This window comes from Stegodyphus dumicola, chromosome X2, assembly GCF_044657685.1.
Source record: "Stegodyphus dumicola isolate Sdum_Otavi_A_Nest chromosome X2, ASM4465768v1".
NCBI lineage: Eukaryota > Metazoa > Arthropoda > Arachnida > Araneae > Eresidae > Stegodyphus > Stegodyphus dumicola.
The window spans coordinates 173,000,078-173,022,270 of NC_140781.1; the positions used below are offsets into that span (position 1 = coordinate 173,000,078).

Here is a 22,193-nt window from a genome sequence, read left to right on the forward strand (position 1 = left end):
TATTCAAAATATCAAAACAATCCTTGATGTAAAGCATTCTTCCATCTTTGACACCTTAAAATGATGGAAACTGTTAAAAATGCACTTAAGTGTGGATTGCATTTCAAGTTAAGACAAAGGAATCAGACTTGTGTAAAAAAAAATCGAACAGAAGTCAAACAGTATTACTGTAAAACTTGCATCAAATTTAGAAGAATCGGTTTTTTTCTGCAATGAAAGTTGTCAGAAGAATCATTAGAGCACAGGGCTAGAATGAGCACTCAACAAGAAAATTCTTTGTCAACAAGAAAGCAAGGGAAATAAACCTGGCATTAACCAAAATCCATGGTAGGCAAAGATTTATCACATTGAAACAATATTATACTTACAAACAAGTAAAAGTTGATTGTGATGAATGTGATTCTAAATTCCTTTTAGGAATTATGAGGGGTGATAGTAATCATCCAGAGGAGTTATAATTACCATAGAACATAAAATTGCATGCCACTCCGAGAGGCAGAAAAGAATATTAGAATTCTAGCCTGAACTTATAACAGTGTTGGGAAAGCGAATGAACGAGACCAAAAGTTACACAATTACTTTAGTGAAAAACTCTCAGTTTAGTGAAAAACATTATCTAAATTATTTGGGGAAAATTATCAATTGGGGGGGGACTGCTACTTTGATACCAAGTATCAAGGTAGCAGTTTTTTCCTTTCACCATCTTCTATCCTGTCCTCCTTAACTGTGCTGCACTCATTTTACTTCAAGTGCCTGTATATGGGACACAAAATTCTGAGAGCTGGAACACAGCATGAACTTTTTATGTTAATCTCAGCATATAGCAGAAGTTGGAATTAGTTGATAATGTTCAACCCTTGATTAGATAATTAACTTGTTGCAATCGTTTACGAGGTTGAGCCCTTGCCAACCAAAGATGTGCATTTGAGTGTTTGTCATCAAAGTCTGAGCTCAAATTAACTTTCGAATGCCAAGTTTTCAGTTTAATCCGTTTTGTGCACCCTCTGAGTTTTTCACTGAACTGATTGTGCAACTTTTGATCTGGTTCATTTGCTCTCCAAACACTGTTGTACGTTCAAGTGGGAATTCTACATAGTATTCCTCTTTTCTGCCTCTCAGAGTGGAATGCAACCCTATATTCTATGGTAATTATTGCTGATCTGGATGAGTACTATCATCCCTCTTAATTCGTAAAAACAATTTAGAATCACCCTGTACTTGGGTTCATTGAAAGAACTGGTATGAGGCTAAAGTTGAAAGACGAGTGGAATCCAAGAAACCTACTGCCTACTGTTAAGAACAAGGTTGGATGTATGATGGTGTTTGGGGATGCTTCATAGCCTCTGAAGTGGGAAATTTATTTTTTATAGAAAATAATATTCAGTTAAATATAGTTAGTCTAAATATAAATATTCTTTATGAAAATCTGAAAGCATCCACAAGAAAACTTAGAATGCAAAAGACATTCAAGTTCTATCAGGGTAATGATCCTAAACATAAAATCCTAAATATTCATTTGTGGTTATTATAAGACTGTCATGAAGTTACCCAGATTCCTCCGTTTTCTTCAGAATTGAATCCTACTGAAAATTTATTTAGACAAAAGAATCAAGAAATATATTTTGTAAAACCCTCTACTAAAAGCAATTATTACAGAGAAATGGAACAAAATGAACAATCGTCCTCAAAGAAATTGTTAAATCCATATCTAAGTGCATGGAAAGTGTAATTTTAGCTAAGGAATATCCAACAAAATATTAAATGCCCTGTTATTTTCATGTTTATATTTAATAAAAGCTGTTTGTTAAAAGTGCCCAAAAATACTTGTGTGAATAAGAATTTTTTTAACAAACCAATTTTATAACAAAAACATTTTAAGTACTTTTTTTCTAAAACAAGCAAGTTTTAAGAGAGATGCTCAATTATACATGAAAGAACAAGTCATTTTGTGAATGTTTAATAACTGATATTTTCAAATAAAGTTGAAAAAATGCAACTGTCTGAAAGCAAATGTGAGCTACTCTAAATTATGCAAGTTTTCGAAAAAAAGAATTCCAGACATAAACACTGAAGTAAAACATCATATTCAATTACAAAATTCTGTCGACTGTGAAAATTGCAGAATTCTCAGCAAGCTTGTGCCAGTGATTCCAGCAGAAATTTGAAGAAACGAATCACTTTAGTTAATCAACATATAAGTTATATAACAAAAAAAAAAAAGTAAATCACTTGTCCTAATTTTTCATGCTGCACAGCACACTTTGTGTATGTATTTTGACTTAAGTTACACTTTTCTTGATGTAAATTTGAAATTTGAAAATACTTCACTGTATGCTGTTCCTTTGAAGGCAAGTACAAATTTTAATCATTTTTATAAAATGCATTTAAAAAACAGATAACAGCTAATTTACATTTTTAACAAAAATTAAACTAATCAATATTTAATTGGGTTTACATAAAGCCAAATCATGTCATGCTTATCCATTATTGGCACCAAGTCATGTTTATTGACAGTGTGATTGATCTGATTCTTAGTCATATTTGTGCTTTATAATGGAGTTACAGATCTCTTATTTTTGAAATTAACATTAAAAAAAAAGTTTATAAAATTTGAAAATACTCCACTGTATGCTGTTCCATTGAAGGCAAGTACAAATTTTAATCATTTTTATAAAATGCATTTAAAAAACAGATAACAGCTAATTTACATTTTTTACAAAAATTAAACTAATCAATATTTAATTGGGTTTACATAAAGCCAAATCATGTCATGCTTATCCATTATTGGCACCAAGTCATGTTTATTGAAAGTGTGATTGATCTGATTCTTAGTCATATTTGTGCTTTATAATGGAGTTACAGATCTGTTATTTTTGAAATTAATATTAAAAAAAAAGTTTATAAAATTTGAAAATATTCCAGGTAGTTGGATAGTCAAGATTATACTGTTTTTAAGAAAGATTTAGTTCATTTAACATGCTTGATTTCTAATAAATTCCAATAACTGGTTATTCATTTGTACCCCCTTTTGTCTGTATAGCTTATTAATATTGCTCTCTAATTCTTTCCTTTCTTTCTTGCAAGTATCTTGAGCACTAATTGTTACTATAGTGTGGTACTTGACACATTTGGTTTGACATGACACGAAGCACTCTGTCCTGCTTTTAGACCATAACTTATAATTACAGAAAATTTTATACTTTTTCCCCTGGTTTTTGTCCTATTGTATCAAATTTAATTAAATGTTGTGTTAGCAATTTTATTTAGGTAACGTTTTTTTAGAATTGTATTGTTGGGATATTTAGTTGTGCATTTTTATTATGTTACTTAATGCATGCATAGATTAAGATGAGCTGAAAATATGCTTTGTATTTATTAACAAAAGCACTAATATTGGTTTTGAAGATAAAGCTTGAATTTGAAAGCAATCTAGGATGGAATTCAGTAACATAAATACTAAATCTTTATATATTTACTATGCATTTTTTCATATGCTTGTTAGCAGTATATGAAGAGGTTGTTTCACTGTTAGACATATTTTCAGTAACATGATTGATGGCTTGTATATGTGGAAATACTTTGGAAGTTGATCTGCGCCAGTACTTTTTGCTGCAGGCTTCAGTATAGTTATAAATAAATGGTGAGTTTTCGAGTGGAAGAATTTTGTGAGTGGTTAAGTGAGATGATTTTTTTGTTAAATTCTGTATTTTGGAAGTATTGTATATTTTTATTTATAAATGAATTAGTATTTCAGCTTTAAATGTAGTAGTTTTTAGCATGTCATCACTGAATTTAAATTTGTATTTGACGTAAAGGAATTAATTCTTGCCAAGCATATCCTTCTGTAATTAAGACACAATAACACGCCGAATAAATACTAATTCAGAAGTCAAACAACAAAAATCAGCGTTATATTTACAAAATTTTCACAGGACTAGTTTCGATGGTTTTACCGAACCACCATCCTCAGCTGCAAAACCGCAAATGAACGAGATAGAAAATAATGATTAGATAAGAAAGCCTGGACAAGAATCCTTCTGTGCATAATCATGTAATGTGTAGTCATTTTCGGGTGATGCATACTTGTACTCATTTAATGATGAATAGTGGGCTGATATTGCACAATGTGTGTAAATATTTTATAGGCTTAGTTTTAGTTCTTGCTTTACTAGATTGTGTCTATCCCTTCTAAACCTTCCATCCCATGTCCACCATGTGTTCCTCGTCAGATCAGAATTTTTTGGGCACAGTGTTGCCAATTGTGGAAATAAGTTGTAGGTTATAGCAGCTTGAGAATTGTGAGGGTGAGATTTTAGTGTTGGTCAAAAAAGACATTTTACAGGTTGGAACCATGATACCAGAACCAGAATATTCATCAAATAATTTTATTTTTTATTTTCTAAACTTCTTTTGTTGTAAGAGCTGGAAAGTGTTTGTTCTGTCTATTAAGATGCTTTTTTTTTTATTATTATTCTGGAATGAATCTTAACATATTTAAAAAAATATTTTTTCTTTGAGAATAGGTATGATTTCCTTTGCTAAGTACAGTGTTATTTTATTGTCTTTGTGTACCCTATAGCTCACCAATAGCAGAACAGTAAAATTGCCAAAATACAGTATTTGAGTGGGGGTTGAAATCCCAGTGAACAGGCTGCTTGCATGAGAACCTTACTATTTTTCCATATGTGTAGTGCAAGTGTAATCCAAATCACCTTTAAAAAATCTTCCATGAAAGTGTCCTTTTCCTTCGACAAATAGCTCTTGTGTGCTTTGCCATAATCTAAATAATCCAAAGTGTGTACAACAAGTTGAATACATAAGTAGGATTTTGCACCTTTTCAACATGTATAAGAAAATTAATTGCTTTTGTAAAGGTATTTCTTCCCAGAGTATAAAGCCACTGAATGCTGGTAGTTTGTCCTGGGTTTGGTCCCAGGTGAACATCCTGACTGCGTGATTGGTTTTCATGGTCTTCTCCATGTGCAACTGAATAGGAGCCGGTTCCCTTAGAAAGTCCTCCATGAAGGCATACTTCCTGTTAAACAAATAATCTTCATGAACTTGACCATATACCAATAACCATAATTCACAGTAAGCAGCTTAGTTGTATGTGTGTTTTTGATTGAATGAGCAAATATCTAATGCTGCGTGAATGAAATTTTGTAAAATCCAAACATGATTATCATACCAGCCAGTCATATTCAGGAAATTTTCTGGAAAATATCTACTACTTGAAATTTAAATAAACATTGTGAGTACATAACATTAAAATTTGTTGTTGATATCATTGCTTTGTATAAGTGTTTAGCATAGCATATAAAGCATCACTTGAAAAAAAAGTTTCCAAACATGGTAAATTCACAATTTAGTTGTTTATTATTGCTATTATTAGTTTCAAGTAGAAGAAAATGCAAACTAATGAATGTCATAGTTCATTAGCTCTGCTCAGATTTGGCTAGTGTTCATATGGAATACTGGATTGAAATGTTGTTGGTTTTAATTAACAAATTAAAATATTTTATTCTGGAATGAAAATGTGTTCGAAATAATGCAGAAATTTGTGCGTGTATATATATATATATGATTTTCATGCATCTTCACATTAGTGGCCAAGTGATTAAGACTGCTGAATGCTAGTATTTAGATCGAAGTTCAAACTCAGGTGAATGGGCTGGCAGCATGAATTTTTTTTGTGGTTTTTTCCTGTGTAATGTGATTGCAAGCTGCCCTTAGAGTTCCACAAAATTTCCCTTCCCCTTAGGTTCCTTAAGCATTGTGTATTTTGTTGTATCTAAATATTCAAATTGCAAAATTAATTCGCAAAAAATTTTCATAGCTCGAATGTGATTTTTTAAAATCATAAATGTGAATATCATTGTGGTAAAAAAATTTTTTTTGAATTTCTCTTAAGTTTTTGATTTCAACTGAAATCATTAACTGTTTTAATTTTTTAATTACTGGAATATTTTCTGTGCTTACATGGAAAATCTCCATATGCTTAAGACTGAAAAATTAAATATGCATTAAAATAAATGGTCAGAAATTATGTTGATAGTTTAAGGTATTTAAAAGTATATATTAACTGCCATATGGAGGTATATTGTATTCGTGTATGCTGTGTAAGTAATTGACAAAAACTTAATTTTAAAAATATTTGAAAACACATTTAACCCAGCTTTTCACAACTACTTCAGGCTGTATCTGATATCCACTGAAGGTACTAGCTAGTGTTTACATCCGAGGTGTTATAAATGCACTGCATTGGCTAACAGTAGTACTCTGCAAATAAGGTACCTTGCATTTAACTAGTGCAGAAAAAAAAAAAAAAAAATTGGTACTTAACCTAGTTTGCCATTGATCTTTTTCACAATGTCACCAAATAGTGCAGTTTATCTCCTTTAACAGATAAACCTGACATTAAAACACCTCTTAGGAACTTTGGTTTAGTTTTATGCAGTTCTGATCTCCAGTAAGCCAAGTCATGTTTTGCAAGGAACTGATAAGTTAATCACTGCTTGTTTAGCATTTGAGGGGGAAAGAAATTAGTATTTTTTCTACAGTATGGCAAGCAGTGGAATATTTTCAGAGTTGTGGGACTGGTTATACTGATGTGCAAACACAAAACATTAAAAAACTGTGGAGCTAGTCAAAATGGTGCAATAACAGAATACCATGACATCACTTAGATTCATATTTAAATGAATTTATGTGATGTTGAATTTGTAAAGAAGGTTAGAGTTTTGTTATATTTCATTCCATTAGGGATTTTTGATTTCCAAGATGATTGGCACTAGTTTTAATGAATTTCTTAATCGGGTAATCTCAGAGTCCAAGCATGTAATTATTTAAGTTTTAATATGCCATATTTGTAACTTGTATCTGTTGATTATCTAATTAAATTAAGAATGTTCTGTGATTATCTAACTAAAGAGCAATCTGTGCCTTCAAACTTTCGCCATAAGTGTTGGTGCAGTTTTGGCATGATTTCTTCCAGCTTTCATGGTCAGTGAGAAAATACATTAAGTACCAAAAGTTCTTGACACAAGTAAAGTGTATTTTGTCTTTTTGTGGAGCATCAAAGTTGACTAATTAGTAAACTGTAACATTGCATACAGGGGAAATGTGAACCAGGTGGGTAAACTCTTGCATCCAGATCTTTAATTTCACCTGTTTGTTCAAACATTAATAAGTATTTTAGGTTTTGTCACCTTAAAGATAAGCATAAAAAATCTTTAAAAAATAACAGTTGGTAACCAACATTGATTCAGAAAGTTGAGCTGAAATTGAATCGTATCTAAGCACAATGCATCAAAGAAAAATATGATTATAAATGTATTGATGTGAATCTCAAGAAATGTGATGCTAACATTCTAAGAGCTAATTCATCAAATTCATTAGTGGCACACTGATGCTAAGTCATTCATCACTGCAAAAGGATTAATTGCTTCTAATGTTTCATTAACGTTTAATATAAAAATTCTTTAAAAGCGGATGAGACAATTTAAAATGGCAAAATCTGTAAGTCATAAATGGCTCTCCTAAAAATATGTATATCTTTATTATGTGCAGTTTAAATAAAGTTTTTTAACTGTTTTATTTGAATGTGAGAGTAAATGGTTTAGGTAAAAATATCTGTGCTCCTTTTTGTTTTAGAAAAGTATTTGTACGTAGCGCAATGATGAATAATGGAACCAGATAATATAATTATTTCATAAAGAATTAAATGGCCTATTAGTAGCTGAGCTCTTAAAGCTGCAGAACACTGGTATTTCATTCCAACTTCCATTTCTGTTGTGTAAATGAGCTATTAGAAGTTCATATTAGCAAAATGAGTCAGTTTTTAGTCTTTCATGAAGGCTTATCCAGATAACCCCCATATGCTCTGTCTCAAGTAATGTATAAACAAAAAGCAATCTGATTATTAATTTTAATTTGTAATGGATGGAAGGCTTTTGATTATGTGGCACTAAATACCATGTATTAATAACATGGCAAAGAAAGTTTTCTTTTCATATAGGCATTTTCTACTTAAAAGTCTAGCATTTTATTTGCATCTTTTTACAGAATGTTAAAGACATTTTCAACTAATCAGTACCTTTTCTATACATAGGGTGTTTTTTTTTTTTTTTAATTATTTAAGAAACACAGCCTGATGGCCTTCTTTCTAAGCATTGCTCATCCTTAAATGAGATCCTGAATGTAATTAGAATTTAGTAATAATAATTTATTTTCTTTGTAAAGAATCTGTACATTTTGTCACAAGAACTAGAGTTAAATGTTTACCCCTTCAAACATCTTGAATTTTTAGAAAATATTGACATTTTTTGCATCTTCTTTCGATTCTGTGTGTGAATGTAAGGTGATTAGAATTAAGACATTTTGTTTACCTTTTCATGATATGTGGTTAGTTCCATATTGGCCTTCTTCCCCTTATAACACTTTTGGGGAGTAGAAGCGTTATGCTTAATACTAGAATGGTGTGACTTCACTATACCTGAGAAAAATTACCAGTTGTGTTACACCAGTAATTAAATCTTTTTTTTTTCTTACGGTATGCTATAAATTTTTCATTTTTAATTTCATGTGATGTTCTCTGTATTAACTAAAAATGATTATTTAATAGAAAATTTATTAAATCATTAATTTTAACCTGAAGAATTGAGAGGTGACTATGGTATTACACAAGCAATTTTTTAAAATTATTTACTCAGAAACATTTCACTTGTTTTGGCAAATAATTGTTTCCATATTGGGTAAAACCATATCTGTTACTAATTTTGTAACTATCACCATTAAACTGTTAATTAATATTATTGTGAATTTTGCACTGACTTATTATATCATAATGAAAAGATTGTATTAATTGAACTTTTGGCTATATGATGGCCATATATAAGAAGGTGTATTTTATATCTACAAAATCTTTTCTTTTAGTGTTAAAATTCAGTTCGTAAAATTTTCATGTTTGAGAAACCTTTTGAAAGTGCATGCCTAGAATCAATGTTAAAGCAAATAAAGTCAGCAACCACTATTTTTAAAACCTCTTGCATAATTATTTTCAGTTTGCATATGTTTCGTTAGTTTGTATTTTAGTTTTTTAAAATTGGTTAAAATCAAATTTCCATAAAAATAAGAATGAATTCCTGTCTAGTATTGCCTTTGCTTAGTAACAAAATCACCATATTCATTACATTTGGATAATTCTGGAAGTTATTGAGAGAAATAATTGTTGACTGATCGACTGAGGCAAAGCATTATGAGGACTGGCTGTCTAAAGGAAGGGATACATTCATAGAGGCCTTTTTAAGGGAAATTGGCTCATATTCACTTTGTGGAGCAAAAACAACCATCTGACAAGCCTTTTTGGTGTGAGTGAAACCAGGTTTGAGCTACCAGTGTTTAACAGTCTTAAGTCGCTGATCACCGATAGTCCAGTAGATACGTTTTTTTGTTTTTGTTGTTGCTTTGTTTTTCCTTGATCTGTGTTAATTTACATTGAGATATTAAAAGCAGTTTAAGTAACTATCCTTTGACTTCGGTAGTAATGGTGGCAAGAGACTTGCTTCATTTCAACTTTTAAATTTTATAAATTACGTGATATATATTGTCATTGTTTTGTTATTTCATATTATATTAATTAAAGCTTTGAATTTTCAGAAAAGGGAAAATTTCTTGCTCTTGACTTGGGAGGGACCAATTTCCGTGTTTTATGCATTGATTTGGATGGAGACCAATGTAACATGGTAAATGAAATATACGAAATTCCTGAATACATAATGCTTGGCTCAGGTGAGCAAGTAAGTTGAGAATTTTTTTCATAGAAAAAAATTAAAATATTTCTAGTGCTTATGTATGTTTTCCAGACTTGTATATAGGTTTAATCAAACATTTTGTTCATTGTATCTTCCGTAGGAAACTGTTAAATATTAATAATGTATGACATGGTGTAAGAGCAAATATTTAAGTTTTAGAATCTGGCAGTGCAGTATAAAGTCTGAAATCATCTAGATGTCCAATCCTGACCACCAGCAATTTTTTTTTTTTTTAAATATTTCCAGAAAAGGAAAAATGCATGTTCAGTAGACATTTTTTCATAATAAAGCATGTGCAGAGTCCTGATTTGTAATTTTACTTCAGCACTAAATAAAACACCTCCATGTTGAACAAATGTAATAATTTAATAGCATGACTATGTAGGATCAGTAATTTGGCTCTGTAGCCACTTTATTACTCAGCATACATCTTATTTTTTGCTTTCATCACCACATAATTGTTAACTGACGGTGGCTTAAGAAATGACTCATGCAGTGATATCTGAAGCTATCTTTTATGCTGACATTACACATGGTGATGATTACAAATTTAAGCCAAATGCATTGCAAAATGTTAAGTGTGTAGACAAGGAGAAATTTAACAGAAATTTCTTGGAATAGACTTTTTTAAATTACATTCTAAGGTTGTTTAGTACTGTTTGAATTAAGAATAACATTTATTGTAATGATAAGCCTTAATTATCACCTGCTGCATAATGTGTGTGTTTACTATAAAAGAACCATCTTAGTATATGTCGAAATTTATTTCATCAGGACTCGGATAAAACTTAAGCATATGGGGGAAATAGACATAAATGTAATAAATAACAAAACTAATATAGTTCAGGTTTAATTTTCTCAGCATGTGATAGAAGCAAGACAAATTTTGGCAGAACAACATGCTCTTAGTTGCCAAACATGTATGGTGGATGCTCGCTAAGCTTCATCATGACAGCAATAAATATGAATGCTTTTGGATATCAAAAATAAAATGCAGAATTTTCCAATTAATAGAATTTTTTAAGAAATGTTGGAAAGTGGTAATAAATAAAATGATATACCAGAAGTATTCTATTAGGATGACAATTGCTCAGTATTCGGTCAACAGACTTTGAATTTAGTGGTAAGCAGTCACAGTAAAAACCGTTCTGAAAAATTCTGTCATTGGCTTCAAATGTAGTTAGTTTCCCTGCCTGACACTGAATTTGTTCCCTCTGTGAAGTAGGAAACCTGTTGTATTAAACAGCTAACAGCACCCAAATATCTTGTGAAACCTTTCAAGTATCCAAAGAAGAGAGGGACAGTTCTGTTTTTCAAAGAATTCCTTGGAGTTATGTCATTTGTAATGCTCATTCCTAATGGTCTCTTTGATGGGAAGAAGGAAAATATGCTTTTCCAGTGAAAACTAGTGATATTTACTGTTACTGCTAGAACGAATCAAATGTTAAGCATTTGAGGACGCTGTATATACTCAAGCAAATCACTACATGGTGGCTTTCACATCTTAAGGTAACTCAGGAAAATTAGGGAGATGATTATAACAACTTAAATTGGAAGAAATGTTAAACAAAGCAAACAAATAAATATTGAACTTTTTTTTAATTTTTGATTCTGTTCAGGTCAAAAACCCTTCATTATTTCATAACTATTTCAGATTTTTAATTTTATAATTTCTACACCATCTTACTGCATTTAAATTGGTGATCTAAAAACTGAAAATTTCCCAAATCTGGAATTGCTGAAGTCCAGATCTTGGACTTTGTTTTGTATCACAAATGGCAGTTTTTGATACATATGATTTTTTTTATTTGAACGTTCTTGTGAAAATTGGTTGTTGGAGAAGTTATATAAATTTCTTTTTACAATATCTTCTTGATGCTAATATGGTAGTGGCAAAACAGGGATTTTTTTTTTAACTTGTATATTATATTTGTCATATTAGGACTTTTGACAAGTTTTGATCCAGCAGCAATGTGTTGGTCAATGCATTAAACTTTTGGTAATGAAGCAGCATCTAAAGTAACAGTTTACAACTCTTTTAAAGAATTCATTTGAGGGCATTGGTGTCTGCATGATGAATTTCATGAAGATTGACAAAAAATTGCAGTGACAGCAAAAATTTCTTGTTAAACTACGAACTCAAATGTAATTTTTGGAGTAACTTTTTCTATGCATTAATCATTTACAGTACCTAGTTATGTAATACTACAGTATGTTATTAATGTTGTCATTAAAAACTCTGCAGTACTACATTATTGTACTGCACTGTAACTTGAAAAAAACAAAATGCACTCGCTGATCACAAACTTCTCGGCCAACATTACTCGTGGCTTCTGTAAAACTAGAGGTTAATTTGGATGTTGCGGCAAAACTTCTATAGTGACTAAGGCATGCAGCATTTCCTGATGGGTGGGTGGAATGGTACTCTTCCTCACTTTCTTCTGATATTTGTTACAACTCTGGCACAACTGCTTTTAACGCGGCAAGAATGCAACGTCGTCATCTGCACTAACAGACTCGCCAAACTTCATCATTGACACAGTGATTGTAATCATTGAACAACCTTACTCATGCTGGATATATTTTAAAGAATACAGTGTATTTTGTAAGGTTTTCAATTAAGGGAATGGAAAATTTCTGAACACAGTTCAAGCAGAGAAGCAACAGGAAAACACTATAAAAAACTGCAAAAGTTCATAGTTCATGTTAAATGATAAAATCTGACGATGCAAAGAACTAAAAATGATTGCAATTTGAGCGAACCGAAATTTGCATTAACTGATGAAACTTCTACAAGACAATATATATCATTGCCGGGACCGAAATTTTGTTTATGTTAATCAAGCATTTATCTTAAGTGAGTTCATGTTAAGTGATGTTTCATGTTAAGTGATGATGAACTAAAAGTTCATAGTTCATGTTAAATGATAAAATCTGACGATGCAAAGAACTAAAAATGATTGCAATTTGAGCGAACCGAAATTTGCATTAACTGATGAAACTTCTACAAGACAATATATATCATTGCCGGGACCGAAATTTTGTTTATGTTAATCAAGCATTTATCTTAAGTGAGTTCATGTTAAGTGATGTTTACTGTAGTATATATTAGGTGAAAACTGGAATTTTTATGAATGGTCAGATTTCTGTTAAATGCACTACCAGAATATATGTGTAAACATGATTATAATACCAAAGAAGAGTTTGTGCCTAAATTATCCCAAAGCATTCCAGAAGTATTTTCTAAACCTAATTTATGAAGTGCTTCCATTTCAATGCTGAATTATCTTTTATTTAAATGCTATCAGGTAGCCAAGAAGTTGATTTATGTCTGTGTATAAATTTTGGTATTAACAATTGAGTTCTGAGGATCAGAAAAGCTAAAATGACATTATAACCAATTTGTGCTTTTTCACTTGGTAAATATTCTAGGATCAAAAACAAATCTGATTAAAAGCATTGTTAAATTTATGGCACAACACATATATTCATGTAAATTATGTATAAAAAATTAGTATCTTAAACTAAATTTATTAATAGTAGAAAGTAGTATTCATTTATGTATTTAGATATTTAGAATATTAACACATTTTTTACTTATTTTACAAATTTGCACCATTAGGTTGCTTGAAGGTATAGAAATTGTGTATTGCCACCATGTGGACTTATAAAATGATAGTAACAAAGTTAAAATGTAAATGAAGCCCCAGCAGCAATCCAGAGGGATTGATATTATTTGATGGACTGAGTCAGGATAATTACTAAAATTGTTGAAATTAGAAGCGGGAAGCCATAGCATATCTTTGTAGAAATCTAAAATATGTTATAAAGTGATAATGTATTGCTTGATGTTATATACTTGTTTATATTCAAGACTGTCGTTATGCAAATAGAGGATGTGGTCTTTTGAATCTTTGTTTTCATTCAGAAATAAGTCTGGTAAATACAACTGAAATTCTTCTTAAAGCACTGGACCCTTGCATACTTATGTTCCAAAATATATAGATTCTAAAAATAAATAATTATTATGCTTTTACTACTTCTTTTAATTGTCAAATAAAAATTATTTTTAGCATTGCAGGTTCACATGCAGCATGAAAAAAATATATACATGCATAAAGTGCAGTGGACTTGAATTTAATCTAATTGAATGGAATTTAATAATGCATCTAAATAAAATTAAGGTTAATTCTATTTAAAAGATAATTTTTTATGATAGCTTAACATATATTGTATTGATGATTTCAAATTTTGCATGCTTGTAAAAGAGCATACAAAATATAAATAAGAAGGAGTAATAAAAATAAATAAAGAGATATATGAAGCTTCAATAAGGTAAAACTGTTTAAAACTTTAAAAAATACAGTAAGTGATGTTTAAGAAAATGCATTGAGTTAATGTTATGGCGTGCTCTTTTCTGTTGATAAAAATTTTTTGTTGTTTGTTAGGACCTCATCCAGTCAAGAAATGAGTGCAAGAATATTTAATCCCTTTTTTAAAAGAAATGTTTACTTGAAATCCATTCTTAATGAAGCATGTATATTTTCTGTTTGCTTGAAGCTAATTTTATTAATGTTAATATTTTATTTATTGATTGATTATTTGTATTAACTTCAAATGCAGCTATTGAATAATCCTATTTTTATTGCAGTTGTTTGACCATATTGCTGATTGCCTGGGACATTACTTGGTAACACTTGGTTTAACCCACAGAACTTTACCTCTTGGATTCACATTTAGTTTTCCTTGTGTACAGAAAGGTTTAACAAGTGCCTTTCTTGTTGGCTGGACTAAAGGATTTAACTGCTCTGGTGTTCAGGGAGAAGATGTAGTTCAGTTACTCCGTCAAGCAGTTAAACGAAAAGGAGTAAGGCTGGTTCTTTAGCATATTAAAATAATTGTGCTTTGAGTTTTAACATTATCTGTGCATGCTTGTATTTGGAACAATTTATACTTAAGTTTTAGAGAAAGTAATATATTATGTATTCACCAGATACCTTTTTAAAGAGTTTTAATATTTTGAGAGCTATTTAAGTATTTTGAGGAGGATATAAAATATGTGGAACTAGGTGACTGCATTTTAAATTTTGTGCTACAATTGCATTTATCGGGCACAGATAATGTAAAGCATTCTATTCCAAGTGTATGTTTAGCACTCAATTAGTTTGTCAGTATCTAACATTTGTGTATCAGTATCTAACATTACCACAAAATTTTATTTCTAAATATATAAAACTAGAAAACATTAAAACATTAATATCACACTTAAACATTTTAATGGAATAAGATTTAACATCTCCCGGATTAACATTTCTGACTCAGTAACTGGTAACTATTTTACCTGCATCATCAGGTCAAAGCACACTTCAGAGACAAAATGCTTCAGTAATGTTCCATAAGAATTGAAGTGTTCTATATACTAATTCAGACATAACCGCATTTTGCGTTTTTACAGCTGAGGATGGTGGTTCGGTAAAACCATCGAAACTAGTCCTGTGAAAATTTTGTAAATATAACGCTGATTTTTGTTGTTTGACTTCTGAATTAGTATTTATGCGGCGTGTTATTGTGTCTTAATTATGTTCTATATAATCATTAAACAGTTTTTGCAATGAAATTTCATTATTGATTCCACAGCCATAAAGAGCTGCTGTTTGGAAGATGTAAATAATGATGGTCACTAAAATGAATAAAGACTGTTTTAAAACATTTTAATTATCATTATCTTTATGTAAATTGTCATATTTCAAAAATCCTATTTAAATTTTATGAGCCAAAGCAGTGGATTTATCAACCACATTAGAATGTTGTAAAGCAGGAGTTCGGGGATTGTTTTTAATGTGTGTGCATTTGCTAAAAGGATGCTGTAATGAATAGAAATACTATTTTTGTATTCTTTGAGGGAGTATAAAACTAGAAACAAAAAACATATTTTAATATTAAGATTGTTTTGTTATCAGATAAATTTGCATAATTTTTAGAGATTTACTAATCATTAATTTTCCTCTCAATGTGTAGAAGAGCATAGATGTTGTGGCAATTGTAAATGATACTACTGGTACCTTGATGTCATGTGCACACAAAAATAGAGATTGTCGAGTTGGATTGATTGTTGGTGAGTTCAGTGCTATGCTGTCTGTATTGTGTTCATCTGTATATTTTTTCTTTATTGTTTAAGTGCTCAAATCATTATATTTTTTAAATTTCTTTTTTTCTGTTATTTTGCATGTGGTATTTAAATTTGTTTGCTTTGACTTTTTTATTCCATCTCTATTTTTTTTTTTAAAGGAACCGGTACAAATGCTTGCTATATGGAAAATTTGGATAATGTGGAGACGTGGCCAGTTAATCGGGATGAACCTAATCAAGTCATAATTAATACAGAGTGGGGTGCATTTGGTGATAATGGTTGCTTGGACTTCCTGAGAACTGAATTTGATCATCAAGTTGATGAAAATTCATTAAATAAAGGAAAACAATTGTAAGTTATTGATTTTGAATATATTATCATACTTTCATCTAAAATTTTGGAATGGTTCATTTCTTTCTAAAAGTGGCTTTAACTTTTATGTTTAATGTGGAAAAGGATTTCGTTTCTGTTACTTAACTCTACTGTTAATTGTGAATCTCTTATATTTAATCATAAATTTAATAATTTAACTGTATTTAAAGATTGTAACTAGTTTGAAGAATACTAAAATTTATTTTGGAAGCTAGTATTTGTGTATATGTATAATATTAAGTATTACTGGCTTAGAATTTTATTTCTGACCAGTATAGTTTTGTAATAATTGTAGTAATATATAACCAGCACTTAATTTTGAAGCATGTTTTCCAAGAAAATAAGTTTTGGTTTGAGTAATACGGATAATATTTTTGCATAAGAATTTTAAGACATTGAAATTAAACAAAATGTATTTGGACACCTTTCTTCGTAATTTTGCCATTCAATAGCTGTTGTTAAATATTTGCATAATCGCCTGTAGTAACGGCAACCGCCGGCAATAAAAGGAGGTGCTTTCCTAAGTGGCACCGCAGTTCATTTTAGTTCGAGTCAGAATAGACCTGCCTGGGGGAGAAGCCAGGGGATGAGAAATTCTGGTTCCCGTCTTGTTCCAGTCCTGTTCCGGTCCTGATCCAGTCCTATTCCAGTTCCAGTCTGGCCGTTTAAGTCCAAAACACGTAGGAGCGGAAGTCTGAATCCAGCGAATGGAGATATATGCCGATAGGGCTAGATGGATTTTGTCTTTTAAAAGAAAGTGTTCTTCACCGTGCCGGCAAAGCTGTTACTTTAAAGCACTTTGAATGTTTTCCATCCAAGATGTTATGTTTTCATTTATGATGTTAAGTTTTCATCAGTGTTGAAGTTCCAGTTAAATAAACCTTTAAGTTTTAGACAAGGTTTTTGTGTTCTTCAGAAAATTTTAGATTCTAAGTCAGATATATCACATAGGATTTAGTGGGAAAATCAACATTTGGCATCAAGCGACAGGATATTGTCTGCAAGGTAAGCGACTTTTTTATTTTTGAATCATGGAAGCCTTAAAGTTAGCACGAACTCAATACAGAAGATTATTTAGCAAAGCGTGTAATGAATTTGACAATGAAGAAACTAAATTTAATCAGGAAGAAAAATTAATTAAAATAAAAGTTATTGCCGAGAAAGCTAAAGTTTTGTTTGATACTGAAATGAAAATACGAGAATTAACGTTTAAAGAAATTACAGATGAGACTTTACTTATTAAGGAAATAGATAAATCTGAATTATATTTTGATAGGTGGAGACTTATGGAAAGTAAACTAAAAGATCTTACTTCTGGTACCCCGAATGTAACTTTAATTGATCCATCCTTTGTTCAGAATAAAATGTTACATTATCCGAAGATTAAGTCGCCTATCTTTGACGGTAACGTGAAGAAATGGGTAGGATTTTGGGGGCAGTTCCAAAAGATTGATAAAGATCCTACATTAGATAATAATGATAAATTTGCTTATTTGCCACAGGCTATGGAGAAGAATTCTCCCGCAGAGGAAATAGTTAAAAGCTTTCCGCCAACTGGCGATAGTTACAAGAGCGCAATCGAAGCATTGCAAACACGTTTTGGTAACAAAGAATTACTAATGGAGATTTATATTCGTGATTTGCTAACCCTTGTTATTCAAAAACAAGGTACACACTCTTTGCGGAAACTATACGATGAACTCGAATCTAATCTAAGAGCCTTGGAGATATTGGGAATAAATAGAGTCAAATATTGCACGATATTATATCCATTGGTAGAATCAGCATTGCCGAATGAAGTCTTAAAGATGTGGGAGAGACTTAGGTTTTCGCGTAAAGGATCAGAAAGTTTAACCAGCGAAAACGCCGAGTTAAGAGAAAGGGAATCTGACCTTGAGCGCCTTTTATGTTTCTTGCGCGGTGAAGTTGAAAGTGAGGAAAGAATTTCTTTAGCAGCTAAATCTTTCAATGTTTTCGATCGATTGGCTCACGGTAATAAGAAAGGAAATTCTGGTTTAAAGATAAGAGAACCTCACTTAAAACCTACGGCAGCTGAACTGTTTACTTCTTCTAATGAAGCTAGAAAAGGCTGCATATTTTGTTCCAGTATAAATCATGGTTCTGCGAAATGTTTTCAGGCGCGTAACTTATCGTTGTCGGAAAGAGAAGTTTTGGTCCAAAGGACACGCTCTTGTTATCTGTGTCTGAAATCTGGACATTCTGTCAGGAGGTGTAGATTAAAAACAGTTTGTTTTACATGCGGCAAAAGGCATCATATTTTTCTATGTAAGGGCCATTCACAAATGAGTGAGACAAGGGCAACGGAACAGCCTCCAAATCAGGCTGAAACACTCGCCAACATTTCTTCTAGGTCTCCTAAAGTTTTGCTGCAAATAATAAGAGTAATAATTAAAGGAGATAAAAAATCTCGTTCGGCTCGAGCTATAATTGATACTGGTTCTCAAAGGTCATATATTCTGCAAAGCGCAGCTCAAGATATGGGTTACAGGTATACGGTAAAGGAATACCTTAGCCACGCATTATTTGGCAGTACGACGACCAGTTTGTGTGAACATGAAGTTTACAAAATTCATTTATCTAATACGTCTGGCTCTTACAGTTGTAATTTTGATACGTTAAGTCAGCCTGTTATTTGTAATAATATACCTTCTATTGGACAAGGAATATGGCTTAAAGAGCTTGCTGACTGTGGAATAAGTTTAACAGATCGTTTAGAAGGACCTATAGAAATTTTAGTAGGAGCCGATGTTGCAGAACAATTATTAACGGGGATTCGTAAACAAATTTCAAACGGTCTTGTAGCTATTGAGACAAAGTTAGGATGGACGGTTATGGGAAAAACCGGGGGGTTGAATAGTGAAGGTTCAACATTCTTAGTTACTTCAATGTTGAATAAAGCGGCTTGTATTTCTGATTTATGGGCCCTCGACTCGCTTGGTATTATGGACCCATCCGAACAAAAGAGTAAATTGGATTTGTATGAGGCTACCAGGCAACATTTTCTTGATACTGTAAAAATAGAAGATGACCGCTTTGTAGTGTCTTTGCCTTGTTTGGAAGGGCACCCTTCCCTGTCGGATAATTTTGAGTTATCGCTTAGAAGGTTGCACGGTACGATTAGGCAACTTGAAGTGGATAATCTTCGCCAAGAGTATGAAAATACATTCCAAGAATGGCTCAAAGAGGGCATAATAGAGGAAGTACCCGTAAATGAATTGGATTTACCCCATCATTATTTGCCACATAGACACGTTGTTAAGGAACATAGTACTACGAAGTTACGGCCAGTATTTGACGCTTCGTCTAAAGCAAAGGGTTCTCCGAGTCTCGACGATTGTCTTGAAAAGGGATTAAACCTTATTGCATTTATTTCTACAATCTTAAATAGATTTCGCCAAGAAAAAATAGGGGTGATTTCTGATATTCGTAAGGCCTTTCTACAAATTGGCCTGAATTCTAGTGACAGAAACTTCCTCTAATTTCTTTGGATAAAGGGTGAAGATGGCTTGAAGCATTTTCGTCATTGTCGAGTCGTATTTGGTGTAACCAGTAGTCCATTTTTACTTGGAGCTGTTATTCAATATCACCTAAATTCAATTTTAGAGAAAAATGATGCAGATGTAAAATATCCTTCCAACATTATTGTTAAATTAATGAATAGTTTCTGAGTTGATAACTGTGTAACAATTGTTGGGAGTGAAGATGAATTACAGCGCTTCATGAAAGTATCTTCAGATGTTATGGCAGAACGAAAATTTGAATTACGGGGTTGGGAATATACTGACTGTAGTTTAGGAACAGAAACTATTGCGAATGTATTAGGTTTGTTATGGGAAAGACAAGGCGATACTCTTCAAATAAATGTTGCTAATTTACAAAATCTTTGTTTCGAGAAAGTTACGAAAAGAAGTATTTTGGCAATAGCCCATAAAGTATTTGATCCCATCGGTATAACATGTCCAGTCCTTATATTACCCAAGATGTTATTACAGTGTACATGGGAAACAAAAGTAAAATGGGACGAAGAAGTTAACACTGAAATTAAAAGTAAATTTTTGAAATGGGTAAAAGACGTTTCTCTTTTGAAAAACATTAAAATTCCAAGGTGGATACGATATCAGCCAAAACAGTGTTCAATACATGTGTTCTGTGACGCCAGTCAAGCAGTGTATGCGGCAGTGGTTTTCATTCATGTAGAAGAAACTGAATCAGTTAAAGTCCAGTTGCTTCAGGCTAGGTCTAGAGTTTCCCCTTGTCGCAAAACGGAAACGACTATTGTAAGATTAGAATTGTTAGCAGCATTTATTGCATCTCGTCTTGCTGCAGACATTCTAAAAGACTTTGAGGTCAGAAGTACATTTTTCTGGACAGATTCAACTACTGTCCTTGCATGGATAAAAAGGGAAGAACCATGGGGGACATTTGTATGGTCCTACATATACCTGGTATGCATATACCTGGTCACCTTAACCCTGCAGATCTTCCAAGTAGAGGTTGTTCAGTTCGCCAACTCTCCCGGTCAAAATGGTGGGAGGGTCCGAGCTGGCTTTTAAAATCCCAAGAAAATTGGCCGAATGCCGAATTTATAACTGAGGAAGCGGAAATAGCCAGCGAGAAAAAAAAGGCAGTGGTTTCATCTCTAGTGTCTACTGAAAGGTTTAGTTTGAGTGAGCGATTTTCTAGCTATCGAAAAACAGTTAGAGTTGTAGGTTGGATTCAACGATTTTTCTTTAATTGCAGAAATGAGAAAAAAAAGGAAAGGTGAACTCACTGTTGATGAAATTGATTTTGCAGAAAAGGTTGTTATTCGCTTGATTCAATCGGAATCTTTTCAGGATATAGAAGACGCACGCTTGCGAACTCTTAGTCCATTTTATGATGCGGGAATTCTAAGAATTAAAACTGGTGTGTTTCGAAGAGATGACACGTTAGAGTTTAGAACACCTATAATATTACCAGGAGAACATCCATTAGTTAGGAATTTAATTATGGAAGAACATAAGAAAGGACGTGCAGGTGTACAATATATACTGAATACCTTAAGGAAAAGGTTTTGGTTGTTATCTGGCAGAAGAACTGTGCGCTCTGTTTTGAGTAAATGCATTACTTGCAAGAGATATTCTGCTGTACCTTTTGACCATATATCAGTTCCACCACCAATAGAGCGAGTAAATGATTCAGCAGTATTTCAAGTAACGGGTATAGACCTTTGTGGTCCTTTATTAAGAAACAAAGAAAAGGCATGGATTTGTGTTTTTATATGCGCCGTTTATAGAGCGGTCCATTTGGAGTTGCTGACTTCTCTATCTACAGAAGTGTTTCTTGAGGCTTTTCATCGGTTCGTGTCGCGAAGAGGTAAACCCACAACTGTGTACAGTGATAATGGAACTAATTTTGTAGGAGCTTCAAATGCATTCAAATTAATAGATTTTGAACAAATAAATCGGCTTGCAAGAGTAAAGACCCGAAATGGAATTTTGCTTAGAGCGGTTCGAACTCCGTATCCTTTAGAGGTAGCGCAAAATGATGTACCCGTGAAGCTGCAGAATGAAAAACAAGATTCGTTGTCTGAACTTAAACTCAACATAGATGATAAATCTCTCAGGCCTGTAACACGATCTGGTAGAACTGTAACTCCGCCGGACAGACTGGCATATTAAGGCTCTTTGGCATTGTTTTACTTTGATGTGAAAGTTCACTTTTTTTTTTTTTTTCTTAGGTGGAAGGATGTTAAATATTTGCATAATCACCTGTAGTAATGGCAACCGCCGGCAATAAAAGGAGGTGCTTTCCTTAGTGGCACCGCAGTTCATTTTAGTTCGAGTCAGAATAGACCTGCCCGGGGAAGAAGCCAGGGA

General features: G+C 32.2%; 1 protein-coding gene across 1 annotated transcript in view; it reads left to right on the top strand.

Moving 5' to 3' along the window:
* Window positions 1–22,193, top strand: part of LOC118192230 (hexokinase-2-like) — a 57,662-nt gene that overhangs the window by 23,400 nt on the left and 12,069 nt on the right. The window contains exons 3-6 of the mRNA XM_035363142.2: window positions 9,658–9,797; window positions 14,464–14,679; window positions 15,831–15,927; window positions 16,101–16,293. Coding sequence (XP_035219033.1) covers window positions 9,658–9,797; window positions 14,464–14,679; window positions 15,831–15,927; window positions 16,101–16,293 — 646 coding nt within the window. The remainder of the gene's footprint in view (window positions 1–9,657; window positions 9,798–14,463; window positions 14,680–15,830; window positions 15,928–16,100; window positions 16,294–22,193) is intronic.